Source organism: Crocodylus porosus, unplaced genomic scaffold, assembly GCF_001723895.1.
Source record: "Crocodylus porosus isolate Cpor-Errol unplaced genomic scaffold, CroPor_comp1, whole genome shotgun sequence".
Lineage (NCBI taxonomy): Eukaryota > Metazoa > Chordata > Crocodylia > Crocodylidae > Crocodylus > Crocodylus porosus.
Genome location: NW_017728910.1, coordinates 14533552 through 14548618, shown reverse-complemented (window position 1 = coordinate 14548618; position 15067 = coordinate 14533552). Strand labels below are relative to the sequence as shown.

Sequence of the window (15067 nt, the reverse complement as noted above, 5' to 3'; positions counted from 1 at the left end):
CATTGGGAGAGTCCCTGTTCCCCCGAGCACTACCACGAGTGACCAGAGATAATAGTCACAAGCTGGCAGAGGGTAGATTCAGGCTAGATATCAGGAGGCGCTACTTCACGGTCAGGGTGGCTAGGATCTGGAACCAACTTCCAAGCGAAGTGGTGCTGGCTTCTACCCTGGGGTATTTAAGAGGAGGCTAGACGAACACCTTGCTGGGGTCGTTTGACCCAACTACTCTTTCCTGCCATGGCAGGGATCGGACTTGATGATCTGCTCAGGTCCCTTCGGACCCTGCTAACTATGAAACTATGAAGTGAACTATGGATCCAATGGTCCATTCAGCCATTGGATAGGCCTTATTAAATCAGATCTTAAGTTAAACCAAATCAACTGCCTAACTCTGTAGTTAAAAAAAAAATAGCTCTCATGCACAAATATGACTGCTATATTAGGCTGTGGCCATGTGGTTGGATCTGTGAGTGAAGACCTCTGCTCCTATGTAGAGCCCTACATTAAAATCTGATTACAGGACACTGAAGTGTAGTACACAAAAATAACGTTGGAATATCATGCTTACTGTGAATCCAGGTTTCTATATATGAAATACTTGGAACACTATTGTAGAATGATGTTAACATGAACACATCATGTAACTTTTTATTTTATAGCAAGAACTACCCTAAAAATAAAAGCAGGAGCTAGAGTGAACAACTGACTTTGCAAGTGCTGAATCCTACTTAAAATACTGAGTGTCATATAAGCAATCTTTTTTAAAATCCTGCTTAAATAAATCATCAGTCCTTGGGTCAGCAGGCAAAAAATGATGGTTAAAAATGTGTCTCCTCTATTTTGCAGCTGTTTCTCCACCTTCATAGTTCATTTGCTCTTCTCCTTTGACTGACCTGTCATGCCTTTTTTTTCCCCTTGTTACAACGATATCCCTGAAACTGAATGCCTCAACCCCCTATCTCATAATTTAAATATTCTGCTGCAGCTCACTCTGAAACCTGAGTGGGATGGCCAGGCACCATGAAGACAGCTGGGTAGTGTAAGCATGCCAATGGAAAGGAGATGAAAGGGTGCTGCTAAATTACTGTCCTTTATTTCAGCTTTTTTTTGTGAATTATGAGCTCCTTGGATGAAAGGATTGGACTAATACCAATATTTAATAAATAATAATATGAATATCACTTACGCAGGGTTTTTTCCCAACTGTGCTAAAAAACTTTTGCTGGAATCTACTGAATTGTTACTAATGAAGGCTCCTGCAAACACTAATCTGCCTTATGCTTCTGAGAATGTCCTTGAAGTCAGTGTTTATATAGAAAAACACGAAAGTATGTGTTTGCAGGATTGGCACCAAAAATCCAAGTTTTGCTTTTGGGATGTTCACATGTGTTATGGGATATCATTGGGAGTTGTTTATACACATACATAACTGTGGGCTAAATTGGGCTCTAAGGATCTCATATGGCATTTCTCCCTGGCTACCAGAGAGGCACATGGGGCTATCTCTGTGGCACTGTGGTTATCAGTAAAGACTGGTTAGGTGGAGGGGCCTGACGGCTGTAATGCTGGACAATATTCTGCTGTGATCTTCATTTGCTCTGAGTGGTAATTTCCTCTTCACTACTTGCCTTTCATTTCCTTCTGTAGCATAGGTAACAGCTTAAGTACGGGAGAACAACCCCACACTGCTGCTGCAGTGGGAGGGAACAACTCTGCACCACTGTCTTTGCTGCTGCTGCCAGGCAGTGGCTTCAGCCAGGCTGCAGCCCCATATCTACACCAGTGCCTCACTGTCAGCACAGAAATCTGGGGGGGCATGTGCCCCCCCCAGGTGTCACTGGTGTGCTGTAGTCACCATTATTCCTTCCCTTTTTTAGTACTAAATGCTCTATACATAACAACCTGCTCTAATTTCTAAGGTTTTCAAAAGGTGCAAGTGATTTTGTATGCCTTAAGTTCCGGGTGCTCAACATGAGAGGCCTGATTCTTCACAGGGTGGTTGATGTGATCAGCACTTTCTGCAGTACTGAAATTTGCTTAAGAGCTAAGAAACTACTTAATGCCCATTTTAAGCCTCACATTAAAGGCTTACATGGTACATAAGCTGTTCAAGCATCAACTGACGTACGTTCATTTCTGGACACAACATTTTAAGAAAGGTGTGGAGAAGCTGGGGATGTTCTAGAGGCAGAGAAATAAAGGGTAAAAAGGTTGGAATGCCAGCTGTATGAAGACAGGTTGAAGGCACAGTATTTATTTAGGTTGGAGAGCAGAGGATTAAGGGGGGAAAGTTTTCAAATATTTGTAAAGCTGCCATGAAGAAGAGGGAGAAAAAGTGTTCTGCTTTACCACTGAGGGCAGAAAAAGAGGCAATATCTAAACAACAGCAACATAGATTTTGTTTCAACCTCCAGAGAAACTTCCTAACTGTGAGACCAGTATGATAATAGAACAAGCTGCCTGAAAAAGTCAGAGAATCTCCTTCATTGGATGCTTTCAAGAGTAGGCATCTGCCTAGGATGGTTTAGGAACTGTGAGTTCTACATCTCTATAGGAAGTTGTACTAGGTGGCCCTTAATCTACCTTCGAACTCTAGGACACTATGATTCCTCATCTAGAACACACAAAAGGAATAAATGAATCCCAGTTCAATAAAAGCATAAAACAGTTTGTCCTATTGTCCTCACAATAACATGATGAAATCACAAAAGAAGCGGGAAATCAGTTCAGGAAACAGATACCATCTTGTACAAACCTTTTCAGCATGGTCTTGGTCAGTGTGTGACTCTCCAAATGTGGTAGTTCAGTAGAGCTGGCTGGATTTACCGAGGTTTTTTGAACCTATTTTTTGAAAAATGCTGTAGCAAAATATTGCTCCCTCTCCTTTACAAGGACAAAAGCAAAAGGAGGAGGGAATCGTGCCTCTGAGTTGCAGCTTTTTCCCAGAGGCTTTTTCTTGGTCCAACACAGTTATACCCTATTATTATTTCATACAAGTATAACAGCTCATTTTAGCCCTGTGGGCCCATTTCTGCCACCCTAACCCACATTTTGTCATACCATCTTACAGCATCTCAGCAGCACCACTGAGATCAGACTGTGGAGCTACTTCTACAGTTACTTGTTATTCAAAGTAGGGATCAGGCCCCAGGTGTGTTGTGATCCACCTCATGTCAAACCAGTTTCATCTGTTGGGTTCTTCATGGATTGGTAATTGCTGACTTGCCTTTTGCAATATGGCTTTGAAGCTTGGGGGGATTTTTCTTAGGCCAGGGGGAAGGTGTAGCCCCTTACCAAGCTTTGGGGTGTACAGAAGTTGCTTTTTTGCCATTAAAGTGCTTTATTGCCATGATTTAACAGAAGTACACAGCACTTTAAAAATAAGTATAGCACTTTTAAATTAACCCTTGTTAAATGAGGTATTAAATTTGAAGCGCTGTATTTTATAGCACTCTAGCAGCTGACAGCACGTCAGATAATGTCTATATTCTGGTCATATTTCTGGCCAGTGCAGAAGCCCCAGGGGGCTGTAGATCACCCCCTGTCTCCTAACCTGGAAAGTGCAGGGAGGCTCACAACCCGCCTCAGCTCCCTGCCCCCTCCACCAAACACTGCACTTCTGTCATGTTTCAGAGTACTGTAACTTTAGAGTCTATTAAAAGTGCTCTACATTACAGCTCTGTAAAATGTGTACCAAGCACATCTGTACACACCCTTGGTAAGGCTGCATTCCTTTGCCAGCTGTGCATCTCTGAGGAAGGTAGTGTAGACTTCACAAATGAGAAACGATGCTATAAAGAGTCCTGCTGATTTGAATTCTGACCTGGATTGCATGCAGCTTCCATTGCTGGTTTGATGAGGTCAGCTGCAGCTGTGTGTGTGGTTCCAGGACTTGGACTTTACTCTGTTAAGCTCTAGCTGGCAAACTATTGTATTAAAAAACTCGGTTCTTCTTTCTGTGTTACTGTTGTCTGACTAAACAAGAAAGTTTCCTCCTTTTTTCCCCCTTTCTGTGTGTTTATATACTTTGGCAAATTGACCTCATGAAAAAATGTGTCTGAAGTCCACTTAATTCAGTATCACGGTGGTCAGATTTTGTTCTCGCTGTCAACTACACAGGTTGCTCTAATTCACATTCACTTTGTGATCTGAGACTAAAGAGAAGCAGAATCTATTTTACTGTGCTAAGAAAAGCCAGGGTGGTTGAAATCACTTAAAATTCTTCCTTTAAATTTATGTGAAGGCATGGAGTGTATTGTCACTACTTTCTTAATGGCAAGCAGACTGTTGCTGCTCGTCTTCATATCCTACTGTAATCTTTCTTGATAGCCTTAGGCATTTGGGTTATGGGGGTTAGTTTTTGAACTGACATCTATTGACAAATCTAAATATAGTACATTGAGTTGATCAGATTTCCAAGTTACGTTAACAACTTGTATCTATCCACACTCATTCTTTATGTCCATTTATTTCCTACCTTCTGTATTGTGTCAGGTATGGAATAGCCTGGCATAATACAGACTCGCATCCAGTAGAAACTGAACAAAAGGAGGCAATTCAGTCCACATAGGTCAGTAGGCAGGCACCCATCAAGAAATTGCCAATTTATAACTATAGTACTAACTTGGGATGAAGTTGACCCAGCAGACTAGAGGTGAAGTTTCTAATGGGTTCTTAGTTCATGCTGCACCACACATCATAAAAATTGACTCAGCTGCCATGATTGTGTTCATTAAAGCCTGATCCATGGCTTGTAGAAAGACTTTTACTGACTTCAGTACTCTAAAGAGAGGTCTAAGAGGCAGTGAATGTTTTGTTAGGCTTTTCCATGTTTTTCTGGCAGTATATTCTTTTTTATTATCAATGTTGTTTACTAAACAAGCTGTTTCGTGGTTTCTGAAGCATGAATAATTGGGCCTTTTTGTTTTCCAGATGGAATTCATTGGTGTAAGTCAGCTGTCATTCATCCATGACCTAGGGCCAAAGGGAATGTAAGTTGAAAATCTTTTTGAGTTGCATTTCATCAAGAGCATCTTTTCATAGAGATGCAGTCTAAAATGATAGTTTCCATGCCTTTCTGGCAGATAATTGGAGTATCCTCTATACTTGATGATAAACATGTGTTACTATTCACCAAGAAATGTCACATCTTTTGGAAATAGAAAAGAATGCAAAAGGGAGAGCACCTTGTATTGCAAGACTCCCACAGCCAGTTTCAGACCTTCGCTGACTTCAGTAGAGTTTATACCAGTGGTTCTCATCCTTCTTAGACTCAAGGTGCCCCTTGGAAAACACTAACTCATAGTGTTCACTTGATTTTTGACTACAGAAAAATAATAGAACAGTTTTCCTGGCTCAAAGAACTCAGAAAGACCACAACAGGTCAGAATGTTTTTAATATTATGGATTCCTATTTGAAATCTCTGGATTTATCTTGTGAATCATGTTTGCACACCTAACAGTGCTAACATGGCATGCACCCTGAGGTACCCTTAAACGGATCTCAGAGCACCCAAGCAGGGTCGTCCCTGGGGGGCAAATCGGGGCGACTGCCCTGGGCCCTGCTGTAGCCACTATGCGCTGCCAGCTCCATACTCTGGCCACTCTCCACTTCTCCCCTCGCTTCATGCTCTGGCCGCTCACCACCCGCTGGCCCTGCACACCCCTGGGATGGCTCTGCACCCAAGGGTGACACACAGTGCTGGTTGAGAATCACTGGTTTACACTTAGGATAAATGTGGTCCATTGCATGCAGTCAAGAACATGTACAGTCCCTGGTAAGTGTTTATAACACTTTGACATACAATATCAACTCACTAATTCTTCACCATCCTTATATTTGTTTCAGAGAAGGCATGATCATGAAAAGATCTGGGGGCCACAGAATACCTGGTCTCAACTGCTGTGGTCAAGGAAGCGTCTGCTATCGCTGGTCCAAAAGGTATTCTTGTGGAGGGAGTTTTCTCTTTTAGGGTAAATTCAGAAATGACACCTTTTCCCACAAGCAAGGCTTTAAGTTGTTCTTCCTTCTTTAACTGAGATTTCCAGTCTTTTGCAAAAATATGAAAACCAAAGTCATCTGTAAATTCCCAAATATTCAGGTTGGAAGAGGTTATCAATGTGCCCTTCCCCCAGTCAGTAACTCCCTTTTGGTGACCTTTTTGCTACAGTACAAGTTCGGCTTACTAAAAGTGCTATCTCATCTTTTGCTTTAAATTCTTATGGCATTTCTACCATATATGAAAAAAAAATCCCTTTTTCTGTTGAGTGTTTCAGACTTCCTTCCTCGCATTTAGGATTGGGTACTATTGGTAAAATATTGTATAAAAAAATTTCCATAATGGTTACACAACTGAAAAAGGTTTTGCTCTTATTCCATTTATTTTTTTCTTTATTTCAAAGCAATTCCTATTTTTAAAACCCTTCCCTGGTTTGTTTTTCCACAAAGTTAGCCTTATCGTCTCAGTCTGTCAGTTTCAGTTCATTGTATCACACAAAGGTCAGGCCCTTTGAGAACATGCATCATGTTCAAGCTCCATAATGAATCTAGTTTCTTTTCCGTGGTACAGAAATAGTGCGCGTATTCTCTTTGGAGTGGGAATTCTCTCTTAATTGTATGCGGGTAGAGAAGCTAGCAAAAGGAGCCAGTCACCAAGGGCCCTCGGTGCTAATGTAATATACAAGTATATGAATAAATAAATGGTAATTATGTTACAAAGAGAGATGACTGGAAATCTGGCTGGATTTCTCTCCTCCTCGGTCACCAAAAGCCGCAGTGAAGGTTCTGGGCTGTGCTTGCATCCCCCGTGACGCCTGTCGACCCTATTGCCTTCACAGATTAAAGCAACTGTCAGTGGTGCACAAAAAGGAGTATCCAACAACACCCCTCTTTTTAGACATGTTGATGCTTTGCAGTGACCTGATGAGAGCACAGATGGATAGCACACACAGTAAATTGGAAAGTTCCTCATTGTAGTCACCATTCAAAGTCTGAGATCAGGATTCAGGAGCATTGCATTCAAAATATGAGCTGCTCAGTTTGAAGCTGTGGGATTTTCTTTTCTGGCAGATATTTCAAGGCCAGTCCGCACCCTGCCCCCATCTTCCCTTCCCTGTCTCTTAAATCCATCTCTCTAGGGCCTCTTAACTCCTAAAATTGCCCTGAGTCAGATTTTCCATGCAACATGCTCTTCGCCAGCAGTGGACACACCAAACTCTGGAGTGCCAAGTAGTTGAAAGGGCTGTGTTAAATGGTCCCCAGCTCTTTCCTCTTCCTTTATGTCAGTGACAAACACCAGACTGTCCTTAAATGTATCACAAAACCCTGATTCAGTTCAGACTGAGTACATGATGCAGAACTCTTGTTCTAGGCACAGTCCAATCTTATTACACTAAAATCATTGTTTTCTCAGAACAGTTTTACTACAAGTGAAGGGTTTCCCTAACTGGATTTATTTGACATATCCCAGTGTGTTGGGATTTTCATTCTGCTTTTCTGTTAAAATAGCTTTGCATATGCGCAACCATTATATGGATTGCACTGCCACGGCAGAGCAGTTCTGTGAGTTGGCTGGTATATTTTTCCCTTGCTTGTGAGAATGGCACCTCGTTAAAACTTAATGAACGTGTTCACACCTATTAAAGAAAGAGCAGGCTCTTTTTGTGAAAGGGTTGTTTGCAAGTCACCTGAAAAGCCTGTGCTTCTGGTGTGTGCTTGCATGTGTAATGAGACTCATAAAGCCTGTGATCAAGGGGACTTGTATCCCACTATTTTCATGGGGGCCATACGTTTTCAGGGAAACTCCAAATTTTGCAAGGAATTTTACAGTCTGTTGTTGTGCTTGCTGCTGCCACAGCATCTGAGGCCACATCTAGATGAGCGTGGATGTTTGATTCCCCTCTGACATGCGGTAGGTTACCTTGGGTGGGGTAGGGGAGGCTGGGGCCAGCAATTGTGCTGGTCCCAGCGGCCTTAGCTGGGGTCCTGATGGCTAGAGAAGGTGCAGCCATGTCACTCCTGCAGCTTGGAGGCTGGCTGGCAGCTGGAGTGTGGCTGTGGCTGGCCAGGCTCCAGTTTTGGGCAGCAACCTGCTTTTTTTCTGCATGGGTTTTTTTGGACCCTGGATTTCCAGGGTCAGCCCCCGCCCCCTTTTGCTTCAAGGTAGCAATGCGGGAAACACCTGAAAGTGCGGTTGGGTTTGTAGTACCACACCACATGGCTGCGTTCATCTGGATGCAGCCTAAGAGTCCCAGCCATAGACTAGGTCTCCAGTATGCTAGGCACTGTATGTATACAGACTAATAATTGTGTGTCACAAAGAACTGTGGGGCTAAGGGTAAGCCAAGAAATTACAGATGGCTAGAGAGGGGGAACAAGGAAACAATGAGACAGTGTTGGTCAGTATGATAATCAGTGAAGCTAGTACACCACTAGTCTGTTTTCAGGTTTTTCTACATGCATCCTTGTAAAGGACAGTTTTAAGGAGGGTTTTGAGGAAGGTTAATGAGAAGCCTATGTAACATGGGAGGAAGTATAAAGGTGCTTGTTTGAAAAATTAGCCAGTGAGCTGAGTTTAGTCTTATGGGCTATCCGGAGTTGGTACTCTCCAGTTTGTTACTGAATGAGAGACAATAAGCAGGTGGGGTTAGCTTGTGGAGAGCATGCAAAAGGAAAATATTAAACTTCAAATGACTCATTTTAAAATGACAAACCTGGGAGTGCCAGTCAATTGTAGGATGTCCGTGAGTTATCAACATGATGCGGCCATGAAAAAGGCAAATGTAATCCTATACTGTATTCACACATGCAAATAGTCTGGGAGAACTCTCCCAGGTTTGCTGTCCTGCTAGAGGAACTTACCCAGAGCCACATGTACAGACATCCAAGTTGTGAGGCCCTGAAGAGCAGAGAGCTACCAGTGCTGACACTGTAGCTGTGAGGAAGTTGGCCTGGAGGGCAGGGAGGAGGGAGGCTGGATTCTGTGCACACATCTCAGTGTGCTCTGCAGGCTCCCTTAGTCTGCCTGACAGCAGATAGTAGCAAATAACAGCATAGGGCAGCCCTGATAGACTGATCCAAATTGCCTTATGGTCAGTCTGTGTTTCCCTGCAGTATAATGTGAAGGAGGCATACTCTGCTCCCTGCTGGAGCAGTAACACACTATCTCCTGGACAGGGGAGGTGGGTGCTGGAGGATTATGTGACTGTGTTTCTTCTGATGAAGCCACGGCATATTCAGACATTGCCTCTCCTAGGATAAACTTTCTTGGGAGTGATTTAACCCTGGTTGTTCACAGGTTATTTTTCTCCTGGAGTGGCCATTTTTACTCTTTTTCCCAGGAGAAACTGAATGTCTATACAAAGTCCATATGTATCAGGAGAAGTGTTTCCAGAGAGAGGGGGAGTATTAATGTTATCACCCAATATCCTGATAAGACCTCATCTGGAATACTGTACTTACCCAGGTTCAGAAAAGGTGAACTTGGAGTTAGACCAAGGAGAGGAGGCCGGGGCATAGAGAGTCAGTCTTCACCCAACAAAATGATAGCTGAACAGGGATCTGATTACTATGCATGAAGATGTCAGGAGGGTAAGCACCAAGGAGTTAATGTAGAACTATGTATGTTAAAGGACAAGACTGAGACAAGAATAAATGGGTAGAAACTGGCCATAAACACATTTAGGATGGAAATCAGGAGAGGGTTTCTAACTATCAGAGCAGTGAGGGTCTGGAATAGCCTTCTGGAAGAACCAGTGGGAGCAAAGAAAATTCAAATTACTTTTAAGATGGAGCTTGATCAGTTTTAGTGTTATGTGGTTTTTTTCAGCTAGCCAGGAGACTGGGCTCACTGAATCAGGAAATTCTTCCAGTCCCAGTTTCCACTTTTTCTAGGGTGCAGACAGATGTGTAGCTCCCAGCTGTAACTCAGACCATGTTCTGCAAAGTACTCTGAGTTACAATGTTGTCCCGGACCAAACAGAAGTTCACTGTTGGTTCCAGCAGAGAGGGGAATCTAACTGTGGGCAAGGGCTACTGCTCTCTGCCAGTGCTCGCTGTTTTCCCATCTGGTGCTGACGGGTGATACAGGTGAATTAGGTGGTGGGGGGGGCTCCAATACACCTGTCCCATACTCCGGGGTGGAGGTTAAAACCCCCCAAGAATTAACTCCTTCCACTCCCTTTCGCCCCCTCCCATTCTGAAAACAGCAAGAGGCTGGGAGCTCCACAGACGCAAGTTGCAGAAGATGATACATTTTAAAATTGTTTTTATCTGATACCTCTTGCAATGAGGGGTCAGATTTTCACCTGATTGGCCATTTTCAAAGCTGTCTGCAGCTGTGCACTTGTGTTTGGTCATGGCTAAAGACTGCTTTCTGTGGCCAGATTTGGCAAAAATTGTCACTTTTGTCTGCACCCTATATTGATGCAATAAAGCAGGTGACTATGGCCATGTTTATTTAGGAAATAGGAGGCATATTATAGGAGGTAAGAAAGTGTGAGACAGTGAGAAAGAGGCAGGCATGTCAAACAGGGTAAAATAATTTAAAACTGAAAGGGAAAAGGTTTTTTCCTGAGTAGCTAAGGGCTGAAGTTCTCACACAACCTACCAGTCATTCATCACCTGTGTTTCAAATGTAATGCTTGTTGCCTGCCGATGAAAACTTTCCAAAATGTCCTTTTGGAAAACACTAATAAAATTAAATGAATCTGCTTTTATACACATTAAAGATTCAGATTAGACCATTGTTCCCATGTGCCTGCAGATATTACAGGGTATTAACATAGTATTTTAAGAGGAAAGAATTCTTTGCTCTGCCTTATCTATTATTCATCCACTTCTCTGGAAGTCCTCAGTGGTCAGCACATACATTCTCATTTATTTTATTAGACTCTAAAGCTTAAATTTTAAAAGGCTTTAATCAGAAGTTGTCGTAGAGAATCTGACTTTAATTCAAATGGTGTGTCTTTTTCTTGGATTTGGATGTTCATATATCATCATTGTCCAAATGCCTAAAAGGAGCATCCCTGTTTTTCTGCCTGTCTTAGATGCTTCTAGGGCTCTTATTACTGCAGTAATTGAACCTCACCATGTTTTATGCATTTAACCTAATACCATGCCTCTCACTTAAAGAAGGCTGCTGGTGTGAGTATCCAGGTGAAGGATTTTGCATACTACCTGTTGCTGGAATCACTGACCTTGAGGCTGAATCTTCCTTCGCTTTCATTTGTTTTACAGTGGTGCAACTCCACTGTCTTCAGTGGAGTTGCTCAGGTTTTTAAGTTGGAATACAAATAAGGCTCCTGACTTCTCGACGATCTTCCAAACACAACTGGGGTTAAGCAGCTTCGCCTTATAAGTTACCTTCTGTCTCTTCTGTCTCTTACCTATTTCAGGCCCTAGTGAATTGTTTAGGGTTCTGCTCACATTGTCTTATTTGATAGCTAACACTTTTGAAGAATGACCTGAGTGAAACTGGGGCAAATGTGTTCTCTCCCTCTCTAGGTGGTTAGTTGTGAAGGACTCTTTCCTACTGTACATGAAGCCAGATTCTGGAGCCATTGCTTTTGTCCTCCTGGTAGATAAAGAATTCAAAATTAAGATTGGTAAGAAAGAGACTGAAACTAAATATGGATTGCGGATTGACAACCTCTCTAGGTGAGACATGTGGATGTTAAGACTTTTTCTAGTTTTTTACTTTAAAACTTAGATTTGTTTGAACAAAAGAGCCACTTTCCTTCTACCCAGGGGATGTTAGGAATTCACTGTTTTTATAGCAAATGAGCAGAAGCCAGCTAGGGTCTTCCTTCAGGATCCTACTCCTTCATATTGGGAAGAGTCACCAGAGGAGCCCTAACACCCTGTTGTGTGGGGAGAAGACTCTGGCTCTGGGGAGCAGCTGATGAGAATGAGGTGAAGCCAGTGGAGCTCTGACCCTTTACACCAGCTGAGTCTCTGCAGCACTGAGTTGGAAAACCACTATTTGGGAGGTCTTTTGAATGTTTTAATTCAGTGTTTTTAAGTACAGCCACTGCCATACACTCCTTACAGATTTCTCATGACTGGAGGGCATGATGCATATTAACTTACACACTACTTTTTTATAGTAACTTTTTCCAGTAATTCCCCCCTTCCCCCTCCCCCCTCCCATTTCTGTTCTTTTATAATGCAAAAGGGAACATGTTGCTTGAAGCCACATACAGAATTACACAACAAAAGACATGCCAGTTAGAATAGAGTATAGGGGGATTATGCTTTGTTGTGACATGTTAGAACAGAAAATACATTTTTTTATTAAAAGTCTAGCATGGGTGCTGCCAGGTTCTGCTCCAAGTTACACTGGTGCTCTTCCATTTAAATCAGAGGCATGCACCAGTATGAGGGAAAGGACTGATCTAGGATACACAATGTGTGCAGTACATATCTATTATATTTACAGATTGTCAATCATCACTGTATTTAGGAGCTGAAATAGTTTTTACAAAAGACAACATCCCATAGACTCCAGAGCTGGCTACTTTTCGCATTTGATTAGATGTTATCGATCTTGAATTCATATATTATCATTTTCTAACATTGCTAACAAAATGTATGCAATGTATTCATTCCATGCTTTGGTTATTTTCTAGGTCATTGATTTTGAAGTGTAACAGCTATAGACATGCCCGATGGTGGGGACAGGGAATAGAGGAATTCATCCAGAAAAATGGCCAAAACTTTCTGAAAGATCACAGATTTGGGTCTTATGCAGCTGTGCGAGAGAGAACTTTGGCGAAGTGGTAAGCTTTAATAGGAACAGGCACTTGGCCTTATTGATCTATCATTGAAGCCTAAATAATGTAAGTGTTTTAATTCACTGACAATAGATAGTGTTGATGTCTATAGAAGTATCAGAGCTTTTTTGCCTAATCTGCATAAATTTGCATTGTGGCCCGAATTTATTTGGAGTTTTGACCCATGTATCGGATATTGCTTTAAGAATAAAAATGATGTTTTGATGCACATATAAGTCATATTTGTCTGATGCCAGATGAAGGATAGAAACTGCTCCTTAATTTAGAAGTTGCTAACCACTTGTTACTTTGACTGTGGGTTTCAAGCAAAATGTTCAAGTGCTCGTAGAAGTTTAGGCCCCGAGGGTGTAAGTCTTAGGCTCCTAAGTGACTTCAGTGCTGTTGAACACTTCAGCCTATAGTTCTTGCCTTGTCCATTCCTGTAGCCTCTCCATCAAGCAGCTGTGCTGACTCGGGCATGTGCTGCTGCCTGCTGTCGTGCATGCACACACGAAGTGGCATAGTCCCTGAAATAACAGAAGTAAACATTACACACAGCATCAGTGGCTTAGAGGATCCAATCCTAACTGTGCATTGTAGTGTTGCTTCCCCTATCCTTAGGCCTCCTCTACTCCTCACATATATTATGCAATTACCTGGTTAACTGCACAATTAATTTAGACTGGCTACATGTGCAAATTTAACTGAGGCACCTTAAAAATGTCCAATCAGCTAAGAAGTTATTGCTGGAAAATGTGTAATAATTGTATAGATGGTTTTTATCCACCTGTAATTTGTACATGTAGCCCTTGCCCTTGTATCTGGGAGATCCTTCAGTTAATTGCAGCTCCTACCCATGGGGGCCCATGTGAACCACAGAGCCTGGGAGCTTACAGCTAATACTGGCTCTCAGCCATGGGAGTGGATGCCCCTGCATCTGGGAGCCCCATCATCTGACAAGGAGCCCAGCCACAGGGGTACCCCATGGCCCCCACAACTAGGAGACTGCAGCTGCTACAGTCTCCCAGCCCTGGAGGTGTGTGGTATATCCCCCCAGCTGGGATATTGCACCAGCTGGTCTCCCAGCTGTGAGGGTACGTGGAGAGCCCCTGTGGCTGGGAGCCCCATCAGCTGATGGCAGGAGGAGGAGGCATAATTGTGTGGATCATGCATTAGAACCCATTGAGCCTTTACCTGCATGCGTAGAGGGGCCCTTACTGTCTCGTTCTGACACCATTGTCACCCTTCTGCTTCATCTGAGGCTTTATAGCTTGTCGTCTTAGTGGAGGAGGATCAGTGATGTGGAACCGGGTATATTTTAAATACAACTTTCTTTGCTGACCTGTTCTGAAATGAGCTAGTCAGATAACATGCAGGACAGTTCTTCTTTCCAGTATCGCAGCCTAGTACTTCTGGCCTGTTTCCCAGATGCAGCTTTGTCTCAGAAATTAACTCAGTCAGAAACCATTACAGAAAGCAAGCTCGCTTGTTGTTCATACTGTTTCGCAGTTCCTGAAACTGCCTCTGTGCCAAAACCTTGTATGGCCCAAAATGAACAATTCAATGTCATCTCTTTCAAAATTCAAAATGAGCTCAGACATTTAAAAAAAAAAACAGGATGAGAGAGACTGAGTTGCAGAGCATTATTATATCATACTGGGTTCATGACAGTAGTAGATGATGTCAAGCTTTCCTCATGTGTTGGCCAGGTGCGTGAACTTTAAAGTTGATTTTGCTTTGGGGAGAGAATTCAAAGAACTGTTTCACTTTCAGTTTAGAAAGCTGAAAATTCTCCATCTGTGACTTCTCCAAATGCTGTGTTTGCTTTACAGGTATGTAAATGCAAAGTGGTACTTTGAAGATGTTGCTAATGCAATGGAGGCAGCTAAAGAAGAAATTTTCATCACAGATTGGTGGTTTGTATTTCTTTCTTTTGGATTCTTACCAGGCATCTCTGCTAGAACGTGCAAGACAATGCCACAGTGTTCAAAGGCCGTACAGTATGGAAGCTAGCTGTGCAGCCAAATGGTTTGGCAGCACATCTTAGAGTCTCACAGGGAGGGTTTTCATTCAGAGGCCTTTTTAGAACACTTGGCCCCAAAAATGCATGCTTCAAATCATCAGTTTTGGTGTCTCCTAAGAAATAACCTTGAAGAACTGTATCATGCACTGAAGCACCACCTAGTTTGAAAGGAGTATGTATTGCACTGCCACAATGGAGCATACAAGCCCATGCAGCAAGGGAGTATCTCAAGGGGGCAGGATATCTCCTAATGCATTGTCCATCCCAAAGGCT

The 15067-nt window shown here is 42.7% G+C and overlaps 1 protein-coding gene across 2 annotated transcripts in view; it reads left to right on the top strand.

The window, feature by feature from the left end:
- Positions 1-15067, top strand: part of PLD1 (phospholipase D1) — a 111476-nt gene that overhangs the window by 46721 nt on the left and 49688 nt on the right. For both annotated transcript variants that reach the window (XM_019532734.1, XM_019532735.1), the window contains exons 7-11: positions 4933-4991; positions 5849-5941; positions 11504-11656; positions 12628-12777; positions 14604-14687. In XM_019532734.1, coding sequence (XP_019388279.1) covers positions 4933-4991; positions 5849-5941; positions 11504-11656; positions 12628-12777; positions 14604-14687 — 539 coding nt within the window. The remainder of the gene's footprint in view (positions 1-4932; positions 4992-5848; positions 5942-11503; positions 11657-12627; positions 12778-14603; positions 14688-15067) is intronic.